Here is an 11,333-nt window from a genome sequence, read left to right on the forward strand (position 1 = left end):
TCCTTCCCTCATTATCTTCTCCTGAAAAATACAGATTTATCCTGGAAATTATGGTTTTCCTAAGCAGTAGGTTGTATTCTCATCTATTTGTTGCTGTTGTTTAATAAGCCCTGGAGATTTCCCCCTTCATACTCACACTGTAAATTTCTCTCTTTCTTTTTCAAACCCATGAGTGCTTTGATGTCTGCATCATCCTGTGGTGATGACTTCTGCTGCACCATGTGGAAGAAGTGCTTTGTCTCACTTGACTTCTAAATCTATGACCTGATTATTCTGTTTGTTGCCTCCTATTTCTTGTGCCATGAGCAATACCAAATGGTCTTTCCAATTTCACTGTCTCCATACTGAAACCTTTCCAATGTTGAATAAAGAGAATTAATTGTTTCACCCATGATGTTTTTCTTGTCCTTATTGTCATAAGACAATAAAATACATCCCATTCTCTCACACATGTCAACTTCTATAGAAACAGTGCTGCTTATGTCTGTGTTGGTTTACACAGTTGTTGTTTCAGATTCTCCATGTGGTCCCCTTCTCTTCCATCCTCTTGCCTGGCACATTGCTGGTTTTTGTTTTTGGGGGTATTTTTGCATTTTACTGTTTTTTTTCTATTTGTAAATGTAGGGCGGGTTATGCTTGCTTTGTCTGAATCTCTACTTCCGTGGTTTTTTTCCCAGTCTCACTGAGAACATTTAATTTACTCTTGTGAGGAACCTAGAAATGTCAGGAGGTGACATCTGTAGCAGTTGCTGCAGGTACTTCCAGTTCTAGCAGCAGCGGCAGTAAGGATAGTCAGTGGATGTCCAGGTGCTGGGCAGAATGTGGTGGGAGATCTGCCCTTTGATTTCTTCTAGGTCCTTCTCAACAGTGGTACAGATGCTTGTGAAAGACAGGGAAAATGGCCTCTAGGCCTTCCCTTTGCCTAACACATAGATCTATGTAAACTTAGAGCACCCCTGGCTTCAGGGCTTTGCAACTGAGTTACTTGACTTAAACCGATCATCTTTCAACAAAATTCCTTGATTGCATCTCCTTCTCTTCCTCCTGCTCCTTTTCCTCTCTGCTCACTGCATCTGTGGTCCCTGACACAATGTGTGGATTCCTTTCCTAGGTATGCAGAAGAACTGGCTACCACAAGGGTCCTCAAGCACAGCTCCGAGTCTGCTAATGGAAAATGTGGAGAAAACCTAGCATGGGCATCCTATGACCAATCAGGTGAGCTTTCTTCTCTTATTGTCTCACAGACACCTGATAAATGGCCTGTCTTATGTACTTTGGGCTCAGAGCATCTGGTTGCAAGAGTTTTGGAGTTTCCTCTGCTTCAAAAATGCAGTCACCACACCCCAGCCCAGTCCAGGCTCTCTGGGGACAGAGTTTGCAGTCACCTGTGTGTACTGAGAGCAAGAAGCACATGTAGGCACAGAGGAGTTAAGGGTCTGTGGTAATGTGTTATGTCCTTTCAGAGGTAGGACTTGGCAGCTAGGCTGCTCCATACACCCCTTCTGTAGGGCTGTCTGTAGTGCTACTTGTTCGTTCATGAGAAAAGAGAAGGAAGTTGTCAATGCCCTGTATTTCACCTTTAGCCTTAGTTTGCCCCACCCAAAGAGAGATCTGCCCACAGGCCAGCTGTGGTGATGAAAGTGGAAAAATATCCATTGCATGGTACACTGCAGTTCCTGTTTGTGGGAGTAAAAATGAGGGTTTGGACACCAGAGTGACAGTGGCTAATGTGTTTGACATCTAGTACCTTCCACTCTGTCAGAAAACAGGCTTTGATCCCTTTTCCATGTCTTCATTTTTTGATGAAATATATATTTCATATATTTTCTGATCATAAAAGTGACACGTAACTGACAGCCTTTGTTTGGATGCCCCAGGAGCTGAATTTTGACCAGGCTGACAGTTTGCAGTGAGCCCTCAGTTGGGGAGATATTCAACAAGCTTTCTCCTGCCTCCTCCAGTGGTCAGGGCTCATGCCTCAGCCTGCTGGGACAGCAGGTGGGATGTATTAAAAGTGACCACTTGCTTTCTTTATTCCATTCTACCCCTGGAATTTCCAGCACAGCCTTGGGGAAACAGAAGCTCATTTCTGCAGGCTCTGTTTGAAGGACCTGGAAATTTTAGTGAGTTTTAGACCCAGGGACATTGCTTGGTTCCTCTTCAAGTGCCAACTCTAGTCCCAAGTGGGTACTTTTTCATAATGAAAAGAAATCCATGGTGGAAAAATACAATTTGATCTACTCATGTTTGGCATTCTGTCCTTTGCAAGAGTGTGAGGCAAGGGTTCAGAGCAGCGTGGGAAAACACAGATGTACGGCAAAGTTTTCATAGTGGCTGTGACTCACTGATGAGCTGACTTCTTTCTCCTTGCTTGTGTTAATGGCCTGTGCTCCTTCCTCCCCCCCCAAGGTTGAAGTCACAGAATTCCCCTTTGGAGAACTGGAAACATAACATACAAATCCTTCTGTCTTTTTCTGGATACCATTTTTTTTATCGAAGCACTGTTTCCATACATAATTTCCAGGTTTGAGCAGTTGTGCTGGCTTTATTATCCATGGGATTCAATGTCTTGCTGAGAAAATTAAGCTATATCCGCTTTTGTTCTGCAGAACACTTCTACATTTCCAATGCAGCAGGATCACTCAGAGTACCAGAATGAGAATGCTAGTTGTTCAAAGAAAGTTATTTTCTCATCTGGGCTTAGTCTTCATCTCTATGGAGCTGGTTCATTCTTCCTCTTTTTCTCATATAGTTCCCTTTGGATAGTTAATTTGTACCCTGCTCAATGAGGCTGAAATTTGGATTAAGACATCCATTCAGGGGCTTAACAAAGGCAGGCAGTGTCTTCTGGTTTCTTTCCCGATAAAGCAAAACTCAATAAACCTCTAGCATACTCTCTATTCTCTCTCAAAAAAGTGATGCTGTTGTTTATATTGGCTCTCACTGAGCTCTGTAGTAATGCCAGAAGATGCATTTCTTGTTTTAGTGAAGATTTAAGCTTTCAACTATAAAACCTTCTAGTTTGACTCCTTTCCTGGTACAAGAATACCTTGAATTGTATTCAGGATTTTAGAGTTACATAGCCTAAAGCTATTGCTGGAAATATGTTTATCCCTGTAATCCAAGAAATAGTTGACAGCTGTTTCCTCCCTCCAGTCCTGCAGGAACTGCTCTGTGGCAGACTTCTCTTTGTCTGTGTTCAAATAAGTGAGCTGTCATCTGCCACTAATGTGAGAGACCACAGCCTGCCCTGGCAGCTGTAGTATGTCAGGCTTCTCAGGATGCCTCATCTCATTTCTCGTGTGTTGGGAGGCACTGGATGTCTAAATTCTGGTTGGGATGGCTGGTGTAGTCGTGAGGAACGTGCTGTGTTGCCTGTGAAAACACTGCAGTTTATGAACTCTAGACATGTCGTAAGAGAAATTCATGGTATGTTATCACCCAAATCTGTTGTGAGAGGAACCTGGGTCTCCTGCAGATTGGGGTTAGTGGGCAGGGCAGCCCAGGCACTGTCTGCCCCAGCCCTGGAGGAGTGTGGTCTGACTGAGAGCCAGTCTTGATGTATCTCTTGGTGTTTAACACCAGGTTTATATAATCTTATTAAATAAAATGCAGTAAAATAAATAAGGACCTGCTTGAGGAATGCTGAAAGTAGAGTATTACTTCCAAAATCCATTAGTATTACCTTAGTCTAGGTAGGTATTTTATTTCTGAGGCAAAGCTGAATCTACCTATACCTTCTTTCTCCTTAGACTGGTGAAAGAGACCTTGTGACAACCTAGTTTTTGAGTAGATTGTCATGGTGCTGCCCATCCTTGCAGAGAAATATGTCCTATGTGATTTTATTAGAAAGTTTTTAGCAACTTATTCAGTGGGATTACTTGAAGATTTAAGGATTCTTTGGTATGAGGAGAACACAGTAAGGCTGGATCCAGAGAAATCAACAGTTAGGAAGAGCTGAACACAGTAGTAGGGCTGCTGCAGCACTGTGTTCCCAATAGTGAGGCTTGGAGTGTATTTCCAGGCTTGCACACACACAAACACACATATACAGCACGTACATGTGTATATATGCAGAGCAGCACAAACAGATGCAGTCAACATTAAAATGAACAGCACCAGTGTCCTCTTTCTGTTCCCCTTTTTGACTGATTGCAATGATATATGTTACTGTAATATATATAAGTATTAAAATAATATGGTGTATATGTATACAATTACATATTCTCAGTGACTGATTAAAAAAATAGATACCATGTATAGTTTATAGTGTTGATTATATATAATTTTATGTGTATTTCTCAGCAGTAGAAATAGAATTCCAGTGTGGAACCCTGCAGTAGCTAAGCTCTCTGTCTGCCCAGTAGCTGCCCCTGGATCCCAGTCTCCCCTGCTGCTTGCACCTGGACATACCCTGTGACTGCAGTTCTGCTCCAGTTGCCAGTACAGTGCATCCCACACACAGCTCCCTGGCTGCTGGCCAAGGTTCTCCTTGTCCCTGTGGTGGCCACACACTTCTGTAGCAAATCCTTCCAGAGCACTTCACCTGCCCTCCAGCTAGTCCAGCTTGTGCTGTGCTCACACACTCACACCTGTGCTGGTGCTTCAGTTACCTGCTCCGCAGACACACAGGTCCCTGCAACCTTTGGTCTGATACCACTTGTTGGCATTCACACCCCTCCAAACATCAGCACAGAATAGAGCTCCTTGCCCAGGAGAATAGTTAGAAATGACATTTAATGAGACAACAGCACAACTGATGAGATGCAGAGCATGGCCAGGCAAGAGTACTGACACCTGTTTACATGAAGAACTTTACACCAGGACTGTTACTTCTACATATGGACTAACCTTGCACAGTCACTCCTCTGACCCTGTGAGGCACTTGAGGCACAGTCAGTGGGACCATGTAGAAAGCTCGTAGTTTGGGTAAATAAAATAAAATCACTATGCTGATTCTGGACCTAGTCTTGGGCAAAACTGTACTTGGACACTAGTTCAAGCGTTGAACCAATTTTTTATGTGATGTAGATGTGTCCATTGTGGTATTGATGAAACTCATGAGAGTGAGGTCCATCTTGTTCTGAAATGAGCATCTAGAAAGTCTAACAAGCAGGTCATCAGTCAGCTGTGGCTGGGAGAAGGGTGGAGTCAAACTGTGTTTCCATAGAGAAAGTGTTGAAACTATGAGTGTGGTTTACAGCAATGCAAGCAGGAAGGATATTAAAAACTGAGCAGTTTTTTAATCAGTTCTGCAAGTGGAGCAACAGAAGAGAAGCTGCAGAGTTGACAGCAGGGCATGGCCACATGCTTCTTGATAGAACTAAACTTTATCATTTCTGCTATAATCAGTTCTTGTCACATGCAGCCTAGGCACACTTCCTGGAGCTATAGTAAGCAGAATGATGGTGACTCTCTCTTTAAATGCTCTTTATGCTGTGTCATACTGATACCTTAACAGAGGGAATGAACTGCTGGTAGCACTGAGAATGCAGTCCTACATCTGTAAAAGCACTACTTACATAGTATAGTCACTTCAGCACTTGTACACATAATGTACATGGGTTTCATAAGGCCTGATAATGTCAGCAGTCACATTCTATACTGTTCCATCCAGCTTACCACAAACACATCTAAATCCTTCATAGCTTTGAAATCTAGGATGGGACAGGATAATCTGTTTGGTTTGTTGTGGTTTTTTCTTTTATTATGTGCTTTTTATTTTCCCCTTCTATTGCATAAATATCGCTCCTTGCACTTTTTTCAGTCTTCATTTTAGCTTTAGTGTGAGTAACAAATAACTGTGTTACATACTTCAGCCATAAAACAGGTCTACAGGGTTTGTTGTTTGACACAGGGAGAGCAGGGAAAGATGAAACCAATTGTTATTCCTGAAACTTCTTCTTTGGGATACCAGAGACATTTTCTACCTTTTTGTGTAGAAAGTGTTAACTGACTCTACTGAGTACTATTGCTAACAAGTAGTGGGACATATAAGTTTGTAGTACTTCCAGTTCAAACACCTCTCAGGAGATGGCATTTCATTCAATATTTTCATTTCAATGATGGCTCTGACAACCAGCTTGCCAGGCTAACAGCATCATCATTTTAGCAGACTTCAGTCATATGAAACTGAAGTTTAAAGACATTAACACAGTGTCTGACTTCTAGAGCTGTGCAAGTTTAAGACTTTTCACTGCAAAATAGCAAAGAATGAGTCACAGCTCTTCTGCAGCCAACAGGCCACCAGGGACCAGCATTCGTCATGATGGTAGGCTTAACAGCATTGGCAGCTTGCTATGAAATCTACTGGGTTTGCATTGATGATACATCCTGGAATGCTAAGCAGAAATTTCATTATCAATGTAGCTTGGGTTAAAACCTGATCCCTTGTACCCCTTCAGTATTCGACACAAGAATTTCCTAATAACCAGTAATGGAAAACAAGTAACATTTAACTTTTGTCTTGCAACAGTTCTGAAGGGTAAAACTTTTGACTGCATAGCCTCTGCAGATTCTGATCTGAGCTATATTCCTGGCCATGGTCATAGTCCTTATACAGCTGCTGTCACTGAAAGCCTTTGATGAGATGAGACAGTGCTGGACACATGGACTTCCACACAGAAGCAGTTCCTAAGTTTGTATATTACAGGTGTCTGACTGCAGTACCTGAAGTCTAACTTAACTCTAAGTGCCTCAAAATGGACCTTCACAATGGCTCAAGTGCTAAATAAGATCAACTAAAAATAAATGCACTCAGAAATCTGACGTATTGAGTACTGATGAGAACATGGGAAACTAGAGAACATCAGAAGTGTCATTTTTCTTTAGCTTACCTGGAGCCATAAGGGGACATCTTCATGCACCTGCATCCACAGGTGGGAGGCCTCCCTGTGCCCTTTTCCTCAGAAAATCTGGCACATTGAAATATTTTCAAATACATTTCAAGAGGGAGGCGCTGGTGAAAACTGTATGCAGAAACCTAATGACAGGAGCACTCACCCAACATGAGGGAGATGTGTGTTGATTACCTTCCAAGCTGAAAGTTGCAGAGGGTTCTGTGCAAAAAAAAGTAAACTCAATGTGTTAAATTTCCAGATGTTTCTTTGAGGCCTAAAGGGATTGCTGCCCCATCTTGATCTAAATGCTATCCCACACATATCTCTCTTATACAAAGGTTTTTCTAACTTCAAACTTGTAAAGTTTTAACAGCAGATGGGAATTGGTGGATGGTCCTTTTTCCTGATCTATTGGTGATAGTATAGCACTCATCATCAGCTCTGTCCTACCAGATGAGCACTTTGCTGTAGAGATCTCCCCTGAACAGGATGAACTCTACCTGGTTCTAAAGTTGGTTTGTGGGTTGCCTACCCTAGCTTTGGGCCAGGCTCTGCCAGCCACATGATCCCTGGTACTCCACTGGAGAAACTGATGGACTGTGTTTGCATTGAGCAGAACTCCAATCATTGATGGCATGAAGTGTTAACTAAAAGCATTGGACTAATTAGTAACTTATTAAATTAATAAATTAGGAAGAGTGTTGCAAAGCTGCCCAACAGAAAAAGACCTTAGGGTGCTGGTTGGCAGCCAGCTAAACATGAGCCAACACTGTGACCAGGTGGCCAGGGAGGCCAGTGGCACCCTGGCCTGGATCAGAAATAGTGTGGCCAGCAGGGCCAGGGTAGTGACAGTCTGTCGCAGTACTTGGCACTGGTGAGGTCTCTCTTCTAACCCTGTGATCAGTTCTGGGCCCCTCACTATGAGAAGGACGTTGAGGTCCTGGAATGTGTCCAGAGAAGAGCAATGAAGCTGGTGAAAGGTTTGGAGCAGAGCACATATGAGGAGTGACTGAGGGAGCTGGGGGTGTGTAGCCTGGAGAAAAGGAGGCTCAGGGGAAACCTTATTGCTCTCTACAGCTAACTGAAAGGAGGTTATGACAAGAAAAGGGTTGGTCTGTTCTCATAGGTAACAAGAGACAAGAGGAGAGGAAAAGGCCTCAAGTTGTGCTAGGGGAGGCTTAGATTGAATATGAGGAAAAATTGGCACTAAAGGACATAGGTTAGTGGTAGACTTGATTGTGCTGAGTTAATGGTTGGACTTGATGATCTTAAAGTTCATTTCAAATCTAAACCATTCTATGATTCTATGATAAAAGTAGCAACAGCTATTGTAAAACTAGAAAGACTTGATAACTTACATGTACTACCATGTTACTTACATTTCAAAAACTCTTTTCAGTAAAAGGACTCTTTCTTCATGTTTCTAGAAGTTCTTGCTACCTTTTAACAGAAGGTCTTGCTGGCCGGGCTGTAAGTGGGTTACACTTCTGTGTTTATGTCATGATTCCACATCTCATTCCTTTCGTCTTTCAGGAAAGGATGTGGCTGACAGATGGTACAGTGAAATAAGAAATTACAGCTTTCAAAACCCAGGGTTTTCTTCTGGAACAGGTAAATTCATTCTGGGCGCTGTCTCTTCAAAATGCAGTTTCTATTTTAAGAAATTGCCCAGCCAAGTTGTTTGATATTTTTCAAAAATCTACTTTTTTTTTCTTAGGAAAAATATTAAAGGGGAAAAAATTAGGATTTCCCCAAAGTTTTATGTTAAAATCTGGCAGAAGGGTAAAAGGAATCTGAGAAATGAGGAAATAAGCTAAATTTGTAACTTCTTTCAGTTTAGTTTCTTTTCCTCCAACTCCGAAGTTTTTAACAGGCAGCTTATTTTTAAGGGAAATTAATTAGTAGGAAATGCTAAATTGGAATCATGAGGGCGTCTTACTAAATGTGCTGTGTTGTTTACATTAACATGTGACTCCTGCCAAATTATATCACTGCACTCACAGAGATCAGTTAAAGTTTGAAGATCAGGAACAGGCCATTGACTGCATACTGACATCTGGTGTGGAATGAACTTAAGAACATTGTTCCCTGAATAATGCTCAAGCAAGAGAGATGCCTGAGCTTGTTTCAGATGAAGAAAATCACGTTTTTTTCCCATAGGATTTGTCTATGCATAGAGGGAACAACATAGAGGCAGCAGAATGCAGGGGTGGCTATTAAACTAGGCCGAAGAAGACACAAAAACAGTGTTATTTTGAACAGTTGCACGTGCAAACACATGGGGGAGTATGAGATGGTTAAAGCAGATGAATAATAGTCACTCTCAGAACAGCTGTTCACACTGCAGGGAGTAAAGACCATGATGTCGCCGACAAATTTTATGTCAGTTAATTATCAAATTACTTCTCTCATGATTCTCCTACTAGGTATTCTTTTTTGGGTACAGGACATTGAAATGGGAATAGTAGCATGGAGCTAGATCAGATCAGAGTTTTTCCAAACAAAATGCTAGATGTAAGGCTCTTTTTCATGTGCTTATCTTGTTCTCATGTTAGAGAAAGAAGTGGCTTTGCATTGTTCTTTCTTTCCCAGTCCCTCGCTTGTCAAAGGGAATGTTAAAGATTTAATATCTAAAATGAATGTGTGTGTTTCTCTCTCTTTGTTCAGGTCATTTCACAGCAATGGTTTGGAAGAGCACAAAAAAAATGGGAGTCGGAAAAGCTTCTGCTAGTGACGGCTCAACGTTTGTGGTGGCTAGATATGATCCAGCTGGAAATGTAGTAAATCCAGGCTATTATGAAGAAAATGTCCTTCCTCCAAGAAAATAGCTGGGTTTTTTTTTAGGGTTGTTTGTTTGTTTTGTTTTGTTTTTCTTTGTTTGGGTTTTTTTTTAAGGTAGTCTTATTGCTTAATGACAAGTGATCCTGGATTTGGACATAACAGAGTTTGGAATGAAGCACGATTCAATGAAATTTCCTGTTTGACATTGCTGTTCACTTCTCAGTACAGAGGAAACAATTACATGTTGCTTGAGTCAGTCTGCACATTAGGTCTCTGTTGTTCCTGAGGGGGCCTCAGTTAGTTTGAGGATGAAGTATATGCAGCATTTCTGAAGGGTAAAATTTGTAATTTTTTTTTTATAGATTGCATGAACTTCAAGTCAGCATGTGAGTTAGCACATGTTGGATGTCTTTGTTTTTAAACAAGCAAATTTATAGCTTCCTGTAAACAGAAGATATCAGCTGGTAATTATATGATGTACTCCCAGTTTTCAGTATTTTTTTAAAAAAATGTTACTTCTTTGGTCTCTCTTTACCTCCTGCTACTGTGGGACTTTCTCTCTGCAGATGGAACATATGCAAAAGTTCCTGTATGAAAGGTACATGTGTAAAATGTAGTGGCATTCAGACCTGTGTGTTTTTATTAAGAGGATGTCACGGAGTACTAAAATGTCATTGTTGTATCTGTCAATCAAGCCAGAATTAATGCATGACCTGAAATCTACTAAAATTTTAGGTGCTAATGTATAAAATAAGTTTAGGATGAGTGTATTTCAAGTTCAAAATCAGCCCATCTTGCAGTTTGCAGTATGTACCTTGTCTTATAATCAAATTTTTTACCTCTTTTACAGAAATGTAAGATTCTACTTTTTGATATCTACGCACAAAACGTTTCTTTGACGGTGCACTTTAGATTTTATTTCTCAGTGACTTATTATTATTTCCTAAGGAATATCTTCTGCAGGTGTCATGCTATACAGACAATGACGTTCCCAAATCATCTCATCTCCTTTAATAATGTCACAGTTGGAGGTATTCAAATGGTCATAATTAAGAAGAGTTTTTTCTTTGTTCATATTATTCAGTAATAGTAATATTTCACATGCTGGATTTATGCCTTGAAAAAAATGAATATTTAATTTCCCTAAAAACAACCAAGCAAAGATTCTGAGGGCACATTTTTCTCTGAAGAGATGTGCATTGGGCCTTTTTGGCCAGGTTCATGTACTATAATTCAATTTGGAGGTTTATTTTTTTTATAATTGTTTCTTTTGACTTTTGCTGAGATTCTGTATGCCATAATTTGGTTCATGAAGAGTGCCATTACAGAGAAGTTTCTTTTTGTTTACACAGTTGTAATAAACTGCACTGTTATGGCTTGATTATACATCACTGTGATGCTGTTTGTTACAATTTTTGCTGTAACCAAGAATTTGACACATATCACGAACAACCGAAAATTAAATATTTTTGAATATGAATTACTCAAGCCTATGCTGTTACCTGATTCTTTGCTGAACAATCTGCAAATTTTATTTCCAGGCCATTAACCGGTGACATTATTAGTTTCGCAACATGGGGCAAATAAAAGCAGCAAGTGTTTTAGTCCAGGAAAGAAAGATGAGACCTCCTAAGAAAAAGGGTAAGTCATACAGAAGATCATGCATCATCCCTTTATGCAAAGATGGAGCTAACAGTGGAAGCTGAAGAGGCG

The 11,333-nt window shown here is 40.8% G+C and overlaps 1 protein-coding gene across 1 annotated transcript in view; it reads left to right on the plus strand.

Moving 5' to 3' along the window:
• GLIPR2 (GLI pathogenesis-related 2) overlaps positions 1-9,667 on the plus strand; it is a 13,731-nt gene extending 4,064 nt beyond the window's left edge. The window contains exons 3-5 of the mRNA XM_009081583.1: positions 1,112-1,215; positions 8,373-8,450; positions 9,507-9,667. Coding sequence (XP_009079831.1) covers positions 1,112-1,215; positions 8,373-8,450; positions 9,507-9,667 — 343 coding nt within the window. The remainder of the gene's footprint in view (positions 1-1,111; positions 1,216-8,372; positions 8,451-9,506) is intronic.
• Positions 9,668-11,333: the final 1,666 nt, after the last annotated feature.

Source organism: Acanthisitta chloris, unplaced genomic scaffold (genome assembly GCF_000695815.1).
Source record: "Acanthisitta chloris isolate BGI_N310 unplaced genomic scaffold, ASM69581v1 scaffold12239, whole genome shotgun sequence".
Taxonomy (NCBI): Eukaryota; Metazoa; Chordata; class Aves; order Passeriformes; family Acanthisittidae; genus Acanthisitta; species Acanthisitta chloris.